General features: G+C 44.9%; 1 protein-coding gene across 13 annotated transcripts in view; it reads left to right on the plus strand.

Annotated features, from left to right (window-relative positions):
- Positions 1-17,046, plus strand: part of mecom (MDS1 and EVI1 complex locus) — a 117,269-nt gene extending 100,223 nt beyond the window's left edge. For 2 of the 13 annotated variants that reach the window (XM_028418903.1, XM_028418915.1), the window contains 14 exons: positions 97-210; positions 557-668; positions 772-919; positions 1,019-1,199; positions 3,757-5,134; positions 5,344-5,434; positions 6,755-6,781; positions 9,811-9,977; positions 10,203-10,280; positions 11,637-11,806; positions 12,721-12,865; positions 14,551-14,796; positions 14,885-15,071; positions 15,160-17,046. In XM_028418903.1, coding sequence (XP_028274704.1) covers positions 97-210; positions 557-668; positions 772-919; positions 1,019-1,199; positions 3,757-5,134; positions 5,344-5,434; positions 6,755-6,781; positions 9,811-9,977; positions 10,203-10,280; positions 11,637-11,806; positions 12,721-12,865; positions 14,551-14,796; positions 14,885-15,071; positions 15,160-15,294 — 3,179 coding nt within the window. In that variant the 3' untranslated portion in view covers positions 15,295-17,046. The remainder of the gene's footprint in view (positions 1-96; positions 211-556; positions 669-771; positions 920-1,018; positions 1,200-3,756; positions 5,135-5,343; positions 5,435-6,754; positions 6,782-9,810; positions 9,978-10,202; positions 10,281-11,636; positions 11,807-12,720; positions 12,866-14,550; positions 14,797-14,884; positions 15,072-15,159) is intronic. The other 11 variants (XM_028418905.1, XM_028418908.1, XM_028418904.1 and 8 more) reach the window with 11 other exon arrangements.
- Positions 17,047-21,582: the final 4,536 nt, after the last annotated feature.

Consider the following 21,582-nt stretch of genomic DNA (forward strand, 5'->3'; position numbering starts at 1 on the left):
CACACACCACAAATACACTTATGTAAAAATACCTATACATACACTACTTCACTTAAATGCACTGTGTGCTAATCATTTCTCCCTTCCATTATGCAGAGGAGAGGCAGTACCGCTGTGAGGATTGCGACCAGCACTTTGAATCCCGCAACCAGCTGCTGGACCACCAAAAGCAGCCATGTGGGATGCCCCCCTCCCCCTTCCTTAACCCAGGTCTGACTTAAATTTTTAAATGGTGGACTTTTGTCATGCCATTGTAAAGTGTAGTGAGGAGTGACAAGAGGGAGAATGCGACACTAATGATGTAAGGACTTTGTTTTCTAGTAGAGCCACTGAAAATGAGCTCATAGAGTAATGTGGAAAGATGAGTGTGGTATGCAAGCAAGGTTAAAAAATCAAAAATAGTTGTAGATTATAGAGCTAAATGGACATAGAGTGTGGTGCCTAAAGCAGGGATGCTATCAGGACATTGAATGCACAGGTTTCTTGCTGTAAGGGTAAATCAAACCACTGTTTTGGTGTGTAAATTGCTTACATCCTCCCCATGTATCTACTGTAGGAGGTGACAATGACCTGAAGGCTCAAGAACCTCAAGACTTGCGACCCCTTCACATGTCCCACGGACTACATGAGTGTAAGGAGTGTGATCAGATCTTCCCTGATGTCCAGAGGTTAGTGGATGCCAGACACTTTTGATTATTTAAATACAAGCTGGTGTTGACTGACAGCCATATTATGCTACAAAACAAACTAACTTTCTTGTGTTTCCTGCAGCCTGGAGGCCCACACTCTGTCCCACTCTGAGGAGAGAGAGTACAAATGTGACCAGTGTCCCAAGGCCTTCAACTGGAAATCAAACCTGATTCGACATCAGATGTCGCACGATAGTGGCAAGCACTACGAATGTGAAAACTGCTCAAAGGTAAAGTGATGACCTTTGAAGTTACTAATGCCTTTTTTAAATAAATGCAGATTTACAGATAGTAACTCCACCGTGTATCTTTTTGGTTCCTTCCCCCAGCAGGTGTTCACAGACCCCAGTAACCTGCAGAGGCACATTCGCTCGCAGCACGTTGGGGCGCGTGCCCATGCCTGCTCTGAATGTGGCAAGACGTTCGCAACGTCTTCGGGCCTCAAGCAGCATAAGCACATCCACAGCAGTGTCAAGCCCTTCATGTGTAAGTCACTAAGACCCTACCTATGTAAGTCTCCTCAGTACATTATAATAATAACATGCTAACTCTGATGTTTTTGCAAAAATACGCTTATTCTTCCTCAGCTCCTCTAGAATCAATCTTGTGATTAAGATTACTACAAATATATTATTTTAAGACACGTGTCATGCAGTTGTGCATCAGCACACTCACACAGCGCTAACAACATGATTTATGTAATTTAAGTCGCCTGTCCCAGTGACCCAGCCTGATGTACTGCTGATGCTAAGGCTAACAAGCCTTTTCTCTCTCAGCTGCTTTCTCACGTCTAATCCCTGCAAGACCCAAACACATTTTGACCTTTCACACTTTCACCACCTCACACAAGAGATCTGATCTCCTTCCCCTAAAGCATTATGACCTGCACCCTTTGCCCCTGCTGGCTCTCCTTCTCAAGAAAACACACACACACACACACATGCACATATGTGTGTATATATAGGCAGAAGTGACTGCATCTCCACTGAAGACCTCAGATTCCCCACTCTTTACCTCCACCACCATTCCTCACAAATAGCAACCACATGTACAGCCCTCTTCCCCACGCTCCCTCTGAATAGGAGTCCATTTGCTGTAATCAGCAGAAAATATGCAGGTTTAAAAACAACTAATGGTCACGTTAAAAAAAAAAAAGAAAAGATAAAACAGTATAAAACATGATAGCTGCCTGGGAGAGATCATGTCTGAAGTGTTTGTTTGTGTGACTGCTCTTAAAGTGCAAGTACGTGTTTTGGACAGTGGTACTATACTGCACACACGTGATTCTGTTTGTATGTCAATGCACGCAATGTGTCGAGGATGTGTCTCTATGAAAGGGAAGCACTCAGGCCTGCCAGGTTAATAATCCCCACACACTCCACTCACACATTACTTATCCACCGCTCTGCTCTCAGGAATGTGTTTATAATATTTTGTTTCAGTTTATTAAGAGCTGACGAATACACGCGTGTAAGATCTCACACTCACTGTGTAACGCATGTGTGTTGTTAGTCTATAAATGTCACAACTACATGATTTATGGTGAAGGGTTTTTCCTTGTAGTTTGCTCCGACCATGTGGTTACACTTGTAAAAATACACACACAATGACAGAGCATGCTACAATTTCATGTCATTTCTGTCTCCAATTTTTTTAAGTGAAACTCACTGTCAGTGGTTGCAACTCGAACTAAGTTAGATTAATTAAAGATGGAGAAGTATTCTGATATAGCACAACAGAAAAGAAGCATTACATGGAAAATAATGGAATCAGACTCCTTTCTTGCCCTCATTGTGCCGGCCAAATCCAAGTAACACACTTTATTTCACTCAAGTTTTCTGGGTATATACACAAGAGTTGACTCTTGGCTTGCTCTTTCCCATTTGAGTTCCTCTGAGCTGTTTATTCAAATCTGTTTCCAAAATGTGTTTTCCTGCTCTTCCTCTCCATCTCCTTCAATTGCCTCTTATGCACCTTGTAGCTGGAAGGCATCCAAAATATGCAGAAGTGTAATCACAGTGTGAGCCTAACCACTTCCTTATCCTCGTTTTTAAGATCTAATAACAATGTGAGCAAAATCAATCATCCAGAGGTGCTTCTAATGGCATTCCTACATAGTACAATCAAAGTCTTGCTGAAAATATGAGCAGCAGAGCCGCCAATCTACTGAGGGGGTAGAGTTCTTATACTACTTTTTTTTACTTTGATAAGAATTTGATAAGAAAAAGAAAAAGGAGGAAGCTATCCTCTGCCCACCATCATCCACTAGTAGTAGATAAAGTTGACAGATTAATAATAGCAATAGATAACATCAGACGGTGAGGTTTTGTTCTGAGGTCGGGTGTTGTCACTGTAAGTCTCCCAGGGTCAGACACAGTAACAGACAGGCATACAGTGGTTGACTGTGGGAAGGTCACTTAGCGCGGGACGACAGGGCCCCAGCGATGTGGACAAGGTGAGGGGGCTGAGGGGGTGAATGGAGAGGCCCGGAGGGGGGGAAGAGAGGCTGTAGAGGACGTGAGACCTGTCCCTGGGAACCGGACTGCAGGATAGGATTCATTCAACTTCACTTCCTTCACAAACTTAAAATAGAGCCATTGTACTGCACTGAGAATGTGTGTGTGTATGTGTGTGTCTTCATGTCTGCATGCCTGTGTGTGAGATTCAATTTCTTTGTGTTGTGTGAATATTTTGCGATTGCGCCTGAATGTCCACATGTGTGTCTGTGTGTGATTGTTTATGGACTCCCTGGGAGCGTCCCTGGGAGGACAATGGAGCTGGAGGTGCCTGGGAATTTGGTTTGATGTGCAGGTGATGAGTGGCAGCAAGTGACTCACACCGTCAACCAAACAGATTCCTTTACAATTCCAGGATCTAGACACACCTCATGTTTTTTTTTTATTTTGCTGGAAAACTATTGTCAGACTATTGATGGGAACAAGCATATCACTAATTTCCTCTGCCTTAGCTTACGAACTAGAAATGTCATATGATGTGATGTAATATTTTGGGTGTATGTACGTGTGGGATATTGATACCCTCTACGTCTGTCTCTGTGTCCCTGCAGGTGAGGTGTGCCACAAGTCCTACACCCAGTTCTCTAACCTTTGCCGTCACAAACGCATGCATGCTGACTGCCGCACACAGATCAAGTGCAAAGACTGTGGACAAATGTTTAGCACCACCTCTTCTCTCAACAAGCACCGGCGCTTCTGTGAAGGGAAGAACCATTTCACAGCAGGGGGGTTGTTTGCCCAGGGTATGCCCCTCCCTGGTGCTCCTGGTTTGGACAAATCAGCTCTTGCGATGGGTCACAGCAGTGCTGGACTGGCTGATTATTTTGGGGCAAGTCGCCACAGTGGGCTTACGTTCCCCGCTGCCCCAGCTTTTCCTTTCAGCTTCCCTGGCCTGTTCCCCTCTGGACTCTATCACCGGCCACCGCTCATTCCTGCCACCACCTCTCCTGTCAGGCAGACACCTCATGCACCTCTTGCTGGTCCTGGTGGAGAGCTAAGTAAGAGCCCCCTGCTGCCTGCAAGCCCTGGTGCACAAGAGTCTCGAGAGCTCCTCAAAGCTCTGCGTAAAGATGGAGGTTCACCTGGTAATCAGATGCCAGGCTCAGAGCTACACAGCCAGAGATCCTCATCCTCCACAAAGCAGAACAAGCAGAGTGACCAGTCCGAAAGCAGCGACCTGGACGATGTCAGCACGCCCAGTGGAAGTGATCTAGACAGCACATCAGGCTCTGAGCTTGAGAGTGACATGGACAGTGAGAGGGAGAGGGGGGCAGCTCGTGAAAATGGCAAAGGACCGAAGAGGAAGACCAGTGAAGGAGGCCCCCAGAGCCCCATCCTGATGGGCAGCAATGCTGGCAAGGACTTTCCAGGCCCCTCCCTCATCCCATCCTCACTGGACGAGCACACAGCTGTCACAGGGGCTGTGAATGACTCTATTAAGGCAATTGCCTCCATTGCTGAGAAGTACTTTGGCTCTACAGGGCTAGCTGGCCTGCAGGACAAGAAGGTTGGGTCTCTGCCTTACCCCTCTATGTTCCCACTGCCTTTCTTCCCAGCTTTCTCTCCTCCAGTTTACCCTTTCGCAGACAGATCTGCAAACCTGAAGGGTGAGCCACAGTCACCAGCAGATGACTGCAAGAAGGCCCAAAATAAATCAACCGAGTCACCATTTGACCTCACCACCAAGCGAAAGGAGGAAAAGTTAGCCCAATTTGCTTCCTCCAAACCAGAGGCCTCACACACCAGTGGGCAGGATCAGCCTCTAGACCTGAGCCTGGGGTCCAGGGGCCGTGGACGAAACCCAAGAGAGGAGGAGACAAAGAAGAACCCAAGCTTTGAAGAGGAGAAGGGAGGAGTGGAGGTCCCAAAAGCAGATACTGCTTTACAGCATGCCAGGCCCACTCCTTTCTTCATGGACCCCATCTATAGGTATTGTTAATCCCAGTACCTCTATTAGCCTCAGTTTAAGTCCCTTCAGTGTCTAAACAATACAATATACTTAAAGGTTCTGTTATGCTTTTTTTGTGCAGAACAGCTGTGTGTATGGTCAACAGCAATTTGTTTTGTGAAGCTGAATGTTAGTGTACCAATATGTGCTGCTGTGCATTCGTTAAGAGCTGATAGAAATCTACTTTTAGCAGGGTTGAGAAGAGGAGAATGAGCGATCCGTTTGAGACTCTGAAAGACAAATACATGCGGCCAGCTCCAGGCTTCCTCTTCCATCCACAGGTAGGTTCTGACCGTAGCATGCATGGGAACCGGGGCAACCTGGAAACATAATAAAGTGAGACACACTCCTTGTTTGCACAAAGAACTAAATCATACATTTTCACAAATGCAACCATACATTGCTGATGGTCTTAGGGGCCTATGGGTAGTTTCTTGTCTGTTTCATCAGTTTTAAGCTAGGACACAATCACTGCTTAAAGACTGTTGTCTTTTTATAAGGAGCACTTCACATTTGTTTTTCCAGGCTGACCAAACTGGATTAATGAGGATTAGTACTCAGCTCCAGTCTTACCCAAGCTACTGCCTGTTAAGCCCGTGGTTGGCTATCTGAAACAGATGTGGCAGAAAGAAAGGGCACATTGTGACATGTCTTCCCATAATGTGTCTTTGATTACAATATAAAAAATGATATGCTCTTAAAGCAATGATTTCTGCCCCTGGGTTTTCTGTGCCAGTATTTCCAGCGTGAGGCTCTATATAATGCCTGTGTGTGTGTGTGTGTGTGTGTGCATGCGTGCGCGCTGGGTCTACGTGTATGCGTGTCGATGACATGTTGCATTGACATTCATTTGTTCAATCTTCCCCCGCGGGTGAGAACGGTCCGTCAGAAAGTGAAAACACCACTTTCTCAGGCATATGATTTTTTTCCCTCTTTTCTGGCCGTTTCAGGTCTGGTTTTTACAGGCTGTTTCATTTGTCTGATTTATGTCCCCTGTCCAGACTGCTGCATGGGCCCAGCCTGCAGCAGCCACATGGCCGTCCCACACGCCTTAATGAGGTGTCCTATCAGTAGAAACACTAACAGACTGCTTAGGCCATCTTTATGACTTTATGATGTCTGGACACACAAATCATTCCCACAAATAGCAGAGCAGGCTACGTCTAAACCAGACCAGGCAAGAGGCCCTTCTGTATACTTTTGAGAGGGTTTGTTTTCAGTCACCTGACTCATTCTTGAGCAATATATCAAAAAAAGAGCTGCAAAGCTGAAGGGACTGGAACTCCTTTTCAACCTTTAGTGATTCAGCTTTTTATTTCCTGGCAGGAAAGTTTACTGCTAGGCAATACTGGCTTAGATTACATACTGGAATTGTATTTGTAGCCCTCGATAATGAGCTTATTGAACACCAGGAAGTGTTGGGAACTATTAGACTTTAATTCCAGCTCCATAACTCTTCAGATAGGCAGCTCATTGCTCATTCAAAGTTAATTACCCATCATCCCATCTGTACCCATATGTGTCCACTCAAAAGCTGTTGATTCATGCGCCACTTCCTGGTTCTGACTGCATTCTCTTCTCCTTCTTTTCCGCCTCTTCAGTTTTGTTTGCCAGATCAGAGAACTTGGGTAAGTTCCTCTTTAACCTACAGTACCGCCATGTGTCTGTACCAAACAGACCCCCTTCTGTTATTAATGCATGGGCTGCATAACAGTTTACAACTGACCTCACCCAGCATTCGCATGGCTTTAGCCTGTCACCATCATACACTGACAAGACTGGTCATAGCATCAGTCTCTTGGACTTTAATATAAAGAACCTGTGTGTGTCAGTGTCCTATTATGAGTGTCCGAGCCTCGCCTTTTGATTTGTTCTCATCTTTGCATCTGGACGTATCCATACACTGATTTACATGAAAGGGTTTAGGCGGGGATTTCCAGCCAAGCTACACCCTGTCCTTTCTGCAGCTCTGAATATATGTTTGCTTATTTGGAGAGTAAAGCAGGGGCTCTAGTAAATGGGCATGGGAGGGGGGTGGGGGGGCTGCTTTACATCAACGAAAGGGTAACAGTCTCTTTGGGACACTGGCGGGGGGAGTGGGAGGTCAGTCCTCCATGCAAACATCTGGTTCCTGATAAAGATCAACAATTGAGAATGCATCTCACTAATTAAGGCCCTAACAGCATCACTGACATCTGAAGATAGCCAATCAACTGCTGGTCCCACAGCGACGCTACAGCAACAAGCAAGTTTACAGATACATACGCACTGCCCGCAGGGAGGACAAGGGAGTTTTTGGGAGTGTGTTTGAATGTACACGTGTGGTTAGGTTTAGTAATTTAGTAGGGGGTGATTCTCTCACACAGAGAGTTATAAAACCATTAAAAATCCCCTTAGACCAAAATATGGAGCCATTTATCCCCACTGTTCTTTAAGTCACACTACTTCACACAAAGCACTGTCAAACAGTGGCCTAACGAACCTGACTCACTATCCATAAAACAGTTCAATGGACAAAGGTTTTTGATGTGTACACTGTGGCTGACTGGTGGTTACTAGTGTCATCTATTGGCCTGGATGTGAAAATCATTTACTGCGAGACAAGCATTTGGAAAAAAAAACTGGCAGGATACTTTAAAGTTAAAGCTTTGTGAAGGAAATGGAGCAACAAAAAAACATATTTGGCAAATCAGTATTTTAATGATGAGCCTTTAAGTCGGTTTTACTGTTTATAACAAGGGCAGCGTTTTTCATTCAAACAGAGGCAGCTCTCAACCGAGTGTAGCTGCATCAGTAGGGTGAAGTGGGATCAGAGTTCCCCAGTAGATGGAGCCAAGAAGGAGTTGTTTTCTGCTCTAAAAATGTCTCTTCAAACAGGTTCGATACTGCCGACAGCTTTAGGGGCCCTAATGTTCCCAAGAGTTATGGGTTCTTATTGAGCAAGGCAGACAAACTGAGTGTTTACTTCAGAGTCTGCAAAGAGCCCAATGAAATACACAGTGCACATTCAAAAGAAATATGAAAGCATTTCACCTCCCTCTTCCTCACATCCCCTCTGACTGTCTTTCAATGCATTCTCTTTCTTTCTCTGTTCTCTCCCTCTCCGTCTCCCCCCTTTGCCTTTGATTCATGGCGTGTAGCACTGGCATATTCATAATCAAACAGACCTGACACTCCACATCCTCCCTCAGTGGGAACGTCGACGGCTGCGGCAGGAACTTTACACTCGGCCGTCACTCCTAATCAGCCGCTCCCAACACTAGACCCCACCACCATCCATCAGCCATCAGTCCTTCTCTCTCCGGACTCTGCTCACTCTTTCTTTCTTCCTTGTTTGCATGTTTGTTTTTTTCTTTCTTCCCTCTCTCTCTCACTTTCTCTCTTTTCTGCCCTATCATCTAGTCCTTCATCATGCTTCTCCTCCAATTCTCTTCCTCTGTTTCTTTTCCCTCGGTCTCCTCGTTCTTGGCGTGAAGCCTGAGAGTGACAGGGGGTGAAAGCAGGAGATGGAATGTCAGAGTCGGAGCACGGCTCTGGTGGAGGACCCGAATCACCATTGATTTGTTGCCTTATTGAAATAAGAATAAGAAACAGGCTGAAAATTCAATACACGCAAAATAATGCAAATTTGTGTGGACCCTGTAAAAAAAAAAAAAGTCTGTGAATGTGTGTGTGAGATGGGCTGACAGGCCCTGCGGCCTACTGAGACCCCCGCCCCTCCCTCTCCACCTCCTCCTCCTCCTCCTTCTAGTTCTCCCTTCACTCCCCCTCCAGCCCCCGCTCCTCCCCCATCCCGCCCCTCTCAGCACAGCGATATCATTATTACCCGTGTCTGGCCCTTGATCAGTAATGTCAACATCTTTCATATTGACGAATGTGCTGTCTGCCCGCATTGTGCACAGAATGGTTTACAGCCCAGCAGTGGACATGAATCACTCCTCTGCCACACACACACACACTCATGGACACGTATCTGACAAACGCACACATACAATCACGCTCCCATACAATGCCTGTAAGCACACACAATCTGGACACACATACACACCAACTCCCACACATAAAAATGCATTACAAATACATTCTTCTTTCTCTCACACATACATATATTTTCCCTTTCACACAGGTTGAAGGTAGTTAATCAACTACGACCACCATGCAGCTCATAGTTTCTGGTTCACACACATACACATATCTCCTCAGAGAGTATCTGATGAAAGTAAATGTTCAGCTTCATTAGTAGATTGGCTGCAGTCCTTACTCCTATGTGTGTGTCTAAGTGTTTTTGTGTGTATTTATCCGCCTACTGTACATGCAGATGTACATTTCGTAGAAGTTGGCTGAATCTTAACATTCACAGTTGCACACCTGCTCCTCGCTGTCCATGAATGAGAACAGACTGTTTTTTTTTTCATAACAAAGTTATGAATCACAGTCAAATGTGCTTGTCACACACATTTACCGGGGATTTGACCTTGTGATGCATGAAACATTGATGAACGTCATAATCAGAATTCACTCTGTTTCAATCCTGTTCAACTGGTGTGGTGCCTTTAAACAAGACTCATCCATCAAACAAGAGCAAACTTTAGCTGAATGTTAAGAAGATTACATCACATGTAAAAATATCTTTTATTCCTCTCCCCTGTCTCTTCAGATGACGGCCATTGAAAACATGGCAGAGAAGCTGGAAACGTTCGGCTCCCTGAAGCCAGAGTCTAGTGACCTGCTGCGCTCCGTTCCCTCCATGTTCGACTTCAGAGCCCCGCCCTCCACACTTCCAGAGACACTGCTGCGCAAGGGCAAGGAGCGCTACGCATGCAGGTACATCCAGAAACTGCTTTTGCATGTAATCATTAACTTTCATGGCAACCTTCCTCCTTCGTGAATAGTTATACTTTTTTGTCTGAATGCCTCCTTGTAAAGTCTTTTCTGAGACTGCCGTGTGTTATTGTGGATATTTTTACTTTTTATATGTGCCACTGAGAGGTACAGTAAGAATTTGTGTTTATTTGGAAGTCTAAATAAAGCGTTTTTATTTATTTATAGATACTGTGGAAAAATATTCCCTCGTTCTGCCAACCTGACGCGCCACCTCAGGACTCACACAGGCGAGCAGCCGTACAGGTGAAGACCCATGTTCACTCTTTATATGGTCTTATATTACTGTTTGTGTTGATGTTTATATTCAATAATGTTATTATTATTATATTTGGGAGCACAGAAAAGTGTTGGCTGATGATCATCCTCCTCACACACTTTACATAAGTGAAAACAGCAAACACACTTTCACACAGCACATTTTAAAGACAGCTCATTTGTTAACAGCAAGTGGATGTTTTCTCAGGGATACAGGAGAAGGTTTATGTATGTTTTCTTATGCCATAAAAGCCTCTAATAATCATTCTACTGCTAAATAATTTGCCTGGTGAAAAATGGTATCCGTCGCCTGGGTGACAGGAGGGGATGTGGAGGATGTAGGGAGGGGGGAGGTTGAAGCCAGGAAGAAGGGAGGAAGTTTGGTGAAAATTGGGGTGATGAGGAGCACGGGCAGATGTCCAGACCTGGCAGCTGTGGTCATTCCTCTTATTCTTGTGATCTTCAAGCTTTTGGCCACATGCCAGACAAAGTGAGGTCTCTAATTTTAAAAAAAAAAAGTTTTTTTTCAGGAGTCGTGGTAATAACAAAATAAATAATATTAATCTTCTTGTCCGGTGTTGTCTAAGCTTCTCTGCTCAGCAGCTGAATTCTCCAGGTGCTTCTAAGGGTAACAATAACAATGCAACAGCAGTTCATGCAAAAATTAATTTTGCACATTTACTACATTTTGGATAATGAGTACGGTCTGGCTAGCACAGCTCAGCTTTGTAGTTACTAAGGTAGAGGAATGTTGGCCCAAAGTTTGGTGGAGGCCTGTTGACCACAGGGGAGAAAGAGAAAGACAGATGCAGGCCTCGGCTGCCCCAGCCTGATAGCCTGCACTCTGCACGCTGGCATGCCATTAAAGATCACCGCTGTTTATTGTAATTTTTTTGTGGAGATAACCGAGGGGTTCCTGAGGGACAGCCAATCGAGCGAGCTAATTCCACCAGAAGAAAAGATGTAATCTTCTCGTATAATTTTGCATGAAGAAACTTGGCAAGAGCTCCTAATTTTGCAGGGTTAGAACCAAATCTATTGCGTGCTTATTTTGTGAGAGAAGAATGCAATTTTATTGCGCTGGCTGGAGATAAGAGGCAGAGCTGTTTCACCTTAAACAAGCTCCTCCATCATGTCTGGGACTGCAGGACTGCTGGGACTGTCTGTGCGAGTGTGTGCATGTGCGTCCCACATTATGTATCCCATTATGTTTCCCACAGAACAAAACACAGGTCCCCGATTCATTAAGCGGTACAGTTGTACGTACAGCTAGCTTTTGTGTTTGGCTGTTTTTCCTCATTTAATAATTGAACAGTTTTAGTAAAAGGACCTTTGTTTCTGCAGGTGTAAATACTGTGACCGCTCCTTCAGCATCTCCTCCAACCTGCAGCGTCACATTCGCAACATCCACAACAAGGAGAAGCCCTTCAAGTGCCACCTGTGTGACCGCTGCTTCGGTCAGCAGACCAATCTGGACCGTCACCTCAAAAAGCACGAGAACGGCAACCTGTCAGGTGAGGAGTTGCAAACTGTGGATATTTTATTTTAATGTCCGCTTCTGAGTTTCACCTTTTCCATATTTTATCAGTGAAAATGAGAGCTGGTTTGCTGACTCCCAAGATTCATAAATCCTTCTGCTGAATAATATAAAACCTAATTTACTTCTGATTGGAGACAATCTCAGAGGCTGAGAAATTAAATTATATAAATCAGTCATCGACCTCTGCAACAGCACAAATTTTTTTTGAATGAGCTGCTTTCATCAGCAGCACAGCTCACAGCTTAACAGGCTCGATGGGTTGCATCACTCTGATGACTGAATCAGCAGAAAGAGCAGTGACACCTGGCCGGACGCCGACAGCAGCAGGTCTCAGATGAGGTTGCCACTTAATCAGACACAATGTGCAATCCATCAAATACGAAATCAATTATCAGCTGAGCTTTTCAACATCACACAATATATCACACAAAGCGACAACACAGGAATAATTAGACTAAAAAGTCTTTACATAAGAGTGAACAGTTTCAAAGGCATGTGCTTCAGCTGCACATTTTTAAATCACAATTACCTTTATATTAAATTGTAGTTCACATCTTAAGGTCTCCAAATATACCAGACATTAAAGGGAGAATTAAGGGGAATAACATGATCCGCAATCCAGATCTTTTCCTGTGATGTAATGGATCCATGATTACATCAGTAGGGAAAAATTGGAATTCATTGACTGTAGATTCATTAGGCTTAAATTGTAACCAGCAGATGCAGACATCACACTGCCATACAATGTGGAGACGATTCATTTGAACGGGGAGGTTTAAGGGAAGCAAACAAACACGAGGTCTAATTCGATTTTTAACCGCAGTCGTCATTTCTAAGTGTTTCAGGGCACCATCATAAAATATTCAAACACAATCCTTCTCTCTGCAGGAACGGCCATGTCGTCCCCGCAGTCTGAACTGGACAGTAGCAGCGCCATATTGGATGACAAAGAGGACTCCTACTTTAATGAAATAAGAAATTTCATCAGCAGTACAGGCCAGAACCAGACATCACCAGACCCCTCTGAGGAAGGGTAAGCACAGTTTTAGTATGCGGTCATTTCTGATTGACCATCTGAGTCCACACTACTTTAGTATGAGCTGTACTTGTGACTTGTAACCCATTTAAAATGTCTTGTTTGAAGCTTGAATAAGGTAATTGGTCAGCTGCTATCAGCCCACATGCAGTTCCATACCACCCAGCCAGTCCGTTGCTAATAACCACATCATGTCCAGAGGTCTGCAGTAGAAGAGCAATCATCTGTGATGACAGTTTAGATAATCACAGGTTTGGGAAATGTAAAGGAGCTCTTAAGCTGCTTTCTTGGGCCACATGCAGGAAAAGTTATCTGTGCATGCAACTTTGTCTGAGCATTATGCAAATAAATTCTTGTTGCTGTGATCAGATCAGATAGCAGCTGAGAGGTCTACTCAGGTCTCTGAGTTTGTTTTCACGTGCCCCATGTTGGTGTGATCACACGGCAGATTGTGAGGCCAGATAGAGATCTGGCAGACTGGGTTCTGATTGTGCAGAAGGCCTGTGAGAGCAGGGCCGTTCAGCAGAGCGTCAGAGGGATGGAAGAGGAGCAGGAGGGAGGGAGGGAGGGAGGGAGGGGTGCAACACTTAGACCACCACATCTGGAACCAACATGTCTGCCTACAGGAAGAGGGTAGAGGGGGTGGGGTCAAAGGGTCGGCCTGTGTTTCCTTTCAAAGTGCTGCGCTCCTGACTACTTCTGATAGATACTTTATCCTCAGCAAATTACCACGTTTGAAAGCATAATTAGCGAATCTGTTTTCTTAATCACAGAGTTCTCGCTCTCTCTTTTGGAACTAGTTCCTCTTTGCAGTCCTGCAAGCTTGACACGGCACAAATACCACCTTGTCAACTATCCATTACAACAGGAGCTCTGTCAAAAGCACAAAATTATTGGCTGCTGGTGCATAATAGCAAAATATAATGTGCAACAATCCACTTGCTCCTTTTTGTCAGTCAAATGCATTGAAACCTTGAAAACTCCATTCAATTTTCAGTCCCCATCTCTCAATCCTTTGTGCAAAAAAATGGCATTTTTGGGAGCTGACGAAAGATGTCCCAGAGTGTAATTAGTGAATCAGTCTTAATGTGGTTCCAGATGATTTACCAAATGGTGGTTTCCTGTGGCGCTGAGACAGAGGGACAGATTAAGACTCAGGCAGTTTGGATAGCTGGCCCTCTCTCCCTCCGCAGGGATAGAGGAATGGGCCGGTTGGCAGTGCTCTCATAACTCTCCCACCAAATGGGGCTGTCAGCTAAATATTTTGCCTATTAGATGAATACGAGATAGTAGAGAAAATAAACAGGGAGAGAGGCAAAGCACTCCATTTAAGTGCTGCAATGATCAACTCAGTGCTGCTGTGCCCAAAGGGGCCCCAAAGCCTCGATGACAAACGGCATTCCGGCTCTGCTCAATCCCAGCTGCCATGTTCTGCTTCAGATGCACCTCTGCTGGCTTCTTTTTCCCATAATGCTGCATTGTTTTTGTGCATTCTCAGGAAAGGATTATCACATGAAGTCTTTATTCCATTATGTTACTAATATATATATATATAGGAAATATAGGAAATATAGGAAATATATATATATCCTATATATGCTGTTATTTATTCTTCCTAACTGTCCGTTAATACCTCTGCATTATACAGTTGTATTGATCTTATTAATGTTTGTGCCCTGCAGGTTGAATGGTGGCCCATTTGAGGAAGAGAAGCCACTGAGGGCCAGCCAGGGGTCGCATGACCTGGAGGATGAGGAAGTGGAAGAACTAGGTGCTGATGAAGAAGAGGGTGAGGAGCCTAGCAACACCCCTGTGAAATCAGAAGGCATGGGCCTTTCTAGCAACCTCAGTGATGATGTCATACAAGACGAAATGGACTACAGTGAACCAAACGACTTGAATCTCAGCTGCAAAACCTCTCCGAGGAGGTAAATGTGGTTAACAACTAAAGTATAGTTTTTACCAATGTTGTGCAACTTTAAAATGCTATATTTACATTTTGTGGTTGACCCTTAGGTATAAGGATGAGGAGGAGCAGAGCAGCTTCTCAGCTCTGGATCATATCCATCGCTTTTCTGATATGCGCAAGTTGGCGGAGAGTGAGCTGAGTGATGGAGAAGGAGATGAGGACGATGGATCATATGGCTCTCCCTCTCTGGCTGACGCAGTTAAACCACCACTCTTTAGGAAATCCAAGTCTCAGGTAAATAAAACGTTTTACCCATTGACCTTCACAATGTGCCTATATGTTTGCTGGATTCATTATCATAATGTTTCCCTTGCTCCCTCAGGCTTATGCCATGATGCTGTCTCTGGCTGAAAAGGACTCTCTCCACCCAGCCACCCACACCCCGGCCACCATGTGGCACAGTCTGGCACGGGCTGCTGCTGAATCCAGTGCCATCCAATCCCTCAGCCATGTATGATGATGATAATGATAATGATGATGACACCCTCTCACCTCGCAACCCCCTCTAACCTACCTATGGCACTGGGAATCCATTGCGGGGGGCTATCTGCAGGGGCCCCTGATCGTCCACAGAGTGACTGCTGAGCAGAACCACGGCCCATCTGACTGCCTTACACACAAAGCAGGGTCACCGTCCATGCAGACCCCACCACATCCTCCCCATCCCCTTAAGCAAACCTCCGGCAGATAGAGAGCAAAAAAAAAATGTCCCTCTGAGACCCTAAAATTGAATTTTTTCTTCAACACCAATCAGGAAGTGGTGAAAATAATAATGCTAAAGTAATAATAGTTGTATTTATTCTTTAGAATTTCTATGTTTTGCACAGCAAAGGCAGCTGATAGAAGATGGACGTGCTGATGTGTCTGAATTGATCTCTCCCAGCACATACAAGGAAAGGAGAACATTTTACGCTGAGAGTTCGGCTCTGTCTCTTAAGACAGCTGGTTTCAGCCTAGCATGTTTCATTGTGTGTGTGTAAAGCATAAGAACCAGAACAAGAATCCCCTTTAACCCCCAGAGATCCACAGGTGTTTCTCATAAATACATTGTACTTGATGATAAAAATGAAAGGTGGGGTGAGCAACCTTGGTTCAAATGAAAACCCGCTCCATGTAAGGACAGCACTAGCAGCGCTTTAATATCACTGAAGTCATTGAAGAACATATTAAAAAAAAGAAAAGTCAAAGTGAAATCAGGCCAGTTTCCCATCTGCGTTTTCATAGCTGCGTGTGTCTGCACAATCAAAGCACTGTACACAAGTGTCTGACAACTGTTCTCCACTGCACTCCATCCTGCCCACCTGCGCTATCTGTGAAAGGATATAAATAGATTGTCTTTTTAGTGGAAGAGAAGAAAACATTTTTTTTGTTTGTTTTACTGAGATAAGTAGCCAGTGCTAAAGTTAATTGTTGTTCTGTAAAGGGCATTTGTCTCCAATCCATCCTAGTCCACCAACAATACCACTAAATAGCCTGAATGCTAGTCGTTAGCTACTCCATGCTCGTGTGTCTTTCATTTTTAGACAATCATGATTTTTGTTTTCATTTTTTTTGTTGGTGTTGTTGTTGTTATTTGCTGTTGTATTTTTGAGAATTGTATTTATTTCTTGGCAAACTGTAGTTTGTTTACTGAATAGCACTGCTCTTAGCCCAGGTGAAGGGGAGATTCCTAACCGGGCCTATCCCAGAGTTCAATGGGGTTTGTAGATTACATTTGAGTGCCGGATAGTATTAAACATACAATTCACTCCTTATTCTACTAATGAAACCGGTCGATGAATAGATATTACTTAGGGTTTTTTTTTCTATGACAATTTAATGATTCACTTGTAAAAAATGAAAAACATTATAAAGAATGAATAATTAATAAAAAAAAAAGCCAGGTATAATTTCTTCATAAGCGCATGATTGGTCTGGTTAGGTCTGTATCTGACATTTTCTACGGTTGTCTGCAAGCTTGTGTGATGTTCGGTTCATGTTAATCCCTTGTGCCAAACTTATGATAAATAACAGATTACTTTCATTTATTCTCCCGTTTTGAGGGACCAGATTTCTTTGTTTATTGTCGTTGTTTTGTTTATAATCGATTTTAAAAAGTAATCAGCAAGTTGAGGTACTTTGTTTTAATGCTTTCTACAATGTAACTGTTATGCATTTCAATTCAATACTGTGGGAGGAACAACTAAGAAATAAAGGACTACAATGTGGATTGACATGTTTTCTAGTTCTCTCTTTATTTTTATACTTTGTCTCTCATCCCTCTCCCCTCACACCTCCCCGCTCCATATAGTCCTTCTGGCTGCCCATCATTTTGGCCCAAATTGAAATTTATACTAAGAGACATGAGTCAGAACACCACCTGGCGCTTTCTTCTGGCGCTCCCATGGCCTCCAAGAGCGAGGGAGAGCCTGAACTCTGGTCCTCTTTCTCTTTTTCTTGAGGCCTTGGCTCACATAGAGAGAGGGAAGCAGAGAAAAGGCTGGAGAGGGCCTGAATGTGGTAGTGGGAGCGGAGGCAGGAATGTGTCCTCTTTATTTGTGTCCGTTTGTGGGGCATGATGGATGAGGTGGGTAGATGTGATGACCTGGCTCATCGCTCAAACACTCAATAAGAGTCCCATCCTGCAGCAGGCCTCCCCATCCGGCTCCCCCCCCCTTCTGTCACTGCTGCCAGCCAACGTGGGCGGACATTGTGGCTGGGAGGGCTGGAGGTTTAGCTGCTCCATTGTCCGGTGACTCGCTCGAGTGGGGGGTTGGAGAATTGGGCATGACAGTGAAGATGGCTGGCGCTGACACTCCACATTTACAGTGCTCTTGGCACCTTAATGGATGGGTTGTTTTTTTAAGGCCTGTCGTCAACCCTCAGGGCTCTGTGGGGCGTCCAGCTTTGATGAGGTCACAGAGGGTCACGCAGTGTTGATGAGGTCAGCATGGGTCGTCCAGCTTTGATGAGGTCAGCTGAAGCGATGGTAAGGATGGTGCAGGCCAGACCCATAATGAAGTGGCAGCAATAATGGCTGTGAGTTTTGCCGCCTGTACTGTTGGTGACTAATTTGAGCTTATATGATTATAGGACTTTGTCAGCAGTCTTCAACACAACGCCAGTTGGCATGCAGACACCTGAACAGAAATCCAGCAGATATAAGACATTAGCCTTTATGTGGAGTTCTTAGGGTGTCTTTAAGTCTTCTAATGCCTGCTTGACACTTCAGGCTGTATAGCTGCTAAAGGCTCTATTACAGTTTTACTGACTGTTCGTCGGTGCCGAGCAGGTAGTGTATAGTGGACTTTTAGAGCTGCTTTCTGCTGCCAAACCCAACACTATGAGATCAGTGAACCAAAACAGCGAAGTTGTAGGCCGCAAAACCAAAACAATGACCTCAAAGACACTATAAAACTCTGCAGAGGGGAAACTGAAGAAATGGGTGTAAATTCTCTGTGGTTTTATAACTACAAGGCTATTCTTTTACAACGCACATAGACATTTAATTCTTTGTTATAGGGTGCTGCAGGAATTAGTCCTGAAATGCTGAAATGAATTAGTTTTTTGTACCTGAATGCTTAGCTGAAAGTTGAAAAACATTTTTTATGTTTTTTTTTTGTTCTACAGCACAAAATATTTCATCTCTGTGGCACAAAATTTTTTTAAATCAAAGCCACTTTTATAAGTCTACATGTCTCTCTCTGATCACACAGACACAGAGCGGAAACAGCATCACTCTTCCTGCAGCCACTTAGTGATCATGTCCCTACTGGAGTTCCCATTGCCCATATGATTACATCATATATATAAAAAAAACATATTACTGCAGTCAACAGTCCAAAGGCAACACCAAAATATTATGAGTGTATAATGTCATTGTGCGTGGGCAGTGAAGGGTGAGCTTGGCAGCCTAACATTAGGAGTTGTGTGTGCACTGGTTTGATCAGCGTTGATTAGCACATGCCAATGTCACCCATGTATCCCCTCACACTTAATCAACACGTTGGGGCGAGTTAGCACCGTCATTAACCCACAGCCTTTCATAAAGGAGTCAGTGTGTATCCAAGTGTGGCCTGTGGGGCCCTGGATGAGTGTGTTGGAAGTGTGTGTCAGACATAAGAGCTCACGTTTGTCATTGCAATCTGTTTTAGTTAAATGTGAAAAGTGTGTGTGTGTGTGTGTGTGCGCGTGTGTATCAAAGGGGCTGAATCCCCAAGGTGCTGTGTCTCTACAGTGTGTGTATGTGGTCTGGTGGGCACTCTGGTGGGCAGCGTTTCATGCAGGGTTTGGAGCCACTCAGCTAATGGGGCAGCTGGCACAAACTCAGAATCCATCAGGCCTCATTAGAGCTCCTCAGCCACCGTCAGCCTCAGCCCTCTTTTTTTTATAATTTCTCTTTTCACCCCAACCCTTCCTTCCTCTCCACTGCCACCCGTTCAGCCAACCCTGTGTGGCATGTAACTGCCCCGCTCCACTTGCTGGAACATACATCACACCCCCAGAGAGAGAGAGAGAGGGAGAGAGAGAGAGGGCATCACAGCTGGCAGCTCTCACACTGATTGACTTGGCACCCATGCTGACTCAGACACCAGGGGAAACATTTCGAAGAGGGAGGCATGGAAGGGTGTGGGAGTGGATCCTCGGGGTAAGAGGGGGTGGGATAGGACTTGTGCTTACTAACAGCTGGCAGAGGTGGGAATTGTATCTTTTGAGTGTGTGTATTTGGGTGGGGAGACTCCACAAATCACCACATCATGTTTTTGTTGTGTTTACAATAACTGCAATGCCTCCTCAGTCTGTGTCCTCCCATATGTGCAGAACAAACAACTGCAGGCCTCCCTCCATCTTCCGTTTCTTCTCCTTCTCTGCTTATCTTTGTGTCTTTTCTGTCTGCTCCCTCGTAGACTGAAAAGCAGCAGAGTTTAAGGTTGTGGTTTCATTACACTGTTTGTTTTCCTCCCTGGAGGCTACGGGTCATTAGTGTTATTGATGGACACTCAGCGCAGTCCCAGGGAACAGATCAAGACAGATGCAGATGGAGCAGCCGTGCACATGGTTTTAATATGACGACTCTAATCAGGACAGGCGTGGTGGCAGAACCACTTGGAGCCTGTTATTGAAATCATCTCTTACTTTGCTCGGGAAACAGAGCAGAAAGAAGGAGCGGCTTCACAGCTTAAAATGTAAACTGTGTGCATCATGTATATATGCTTTTAATTCTTGCTGAGGCAGAGGCCCTCTGCTTTGAGCTCCCCCCAGTGGTGGGCCTAGCAACATGCACCTACCTGCACATGTAGGTCTGATCACCAGTTTATTATAACATGCCTAAAACATAGCTTCTAATGAAAATAGGGATTTTCTTTAGCTTGTGCAGACTTTTAATCAGACCAAACCAAAGATCTGCTCTCTTTGCGCCACACAGATCCAGAGTGTGGGAGAGTTTCTCGATATGCATCTCTTTTGCAGCCCTGACATTTAAAATTTATTTTTTCAGGCAACAACTTGACAAATGGTGCAGGACGTGTTGAAATGATCTTTTATCTGAGCAGACAGCTTCGTCAGCGGGAGTTCAAAATGCCGCGGCCTTTTGGGATATCCGGTTCAGCGCAGAGGGGCAGGAATTATCTCTGGGACGTGAAACTATGGCAGTAAAGTGATAGAATCTCCTTTGCAACGAGTGGTGTATGCTTAATTACAGTGAAAAAGTACCCATGATGCGATCTTACCTTTTACGGGCTATTTCATTGCCAGTTTCCTGCACCCTTCTCTGCTCTCACTCTCCTGATAAGCTAGCATGCGTACAAGAGGGCCTTTTTTGCCTTCAAAAACGTTTCAACACAAAGAAAATCTTTATTTATTCACTTGCTATAAAACAAAAGTGGCTTTTGTAGTTCAGACTCCTGCTCCACACTATGTAGTATTAGCACCATACATGTGATGGCACTGTGCAGCAGTGAGCTGTGTTGATAAGTTTGGCTTCATCTTATTTGGGTGTATTTCAGTGCCAGCTCCTCATTTGTAGTGCGGCTCACCCAGTGTTGTGTGCGCGGAGGGCCAATGCAGCAGTGCAGTGGCCACCCCAGAGCTCATCGGATGGATGGCCTCTGGTGGGCCTGTTTGACTGGAAACAGGTGTGTGTCATCTGAAGATGAAGGCCCAGCCGATAAACATTATTGGAGAACATCTGCTGCTTGTCACAACACAGGGCGAGCTAGAGCGCTCCGCCATCCATCAGCCTCACCGGAGAAAGCCCGGTGTGTGTGTGTGTTGGGGGGATGTCGAAGGGTTCCATCCTCTATCTTGAGCTCACTCACCCATCACTCACCCCAGGGATGCTGTATGTGGGGGGTGCATGTTGGGTCCAGGCACCTGCCTGCCTCTGCCAGACCGCAGCCGCCTTCGGCCAATAGGAGACAAAATGCTCCACTGCACTTGAGAAATGCCTCAGGGAGAGTGGGACACCCCCCACATACACAGACATACACACACCTTACAACACCACAGTGCCCCGCTCAGGTGCCGACACCCTTCCTCCTCCCCCCATCTTTACACTACTATCAGGGAGGCCTTGATGCTTGACCCTGCCCTGGCTGATGACAAAGCCCTGCATGAATACTGTATGTGCACTGATATTTCCACTCATACATAGTTCTTTATGACAGATGGAACCTCTCTGCCTTTTTTTTTTTTTACATACCTGCCCCCCCCCCCCACACACACACACACGCACTCAGAAAATCAATATAACAATGTATAACATAAA

This window comes from Parambassis ranga, chromosome 13 (genome assembly GCF_900634625.1).
Source record: "Parambassis ranga chromosome 13, fParRan2.1, whole genome shotgun sequence".
NCBI lineage: Eukaryota > Metazoa > Chordata > Actinopteri > Ambassidae > Parambassis > Parambassis ranga.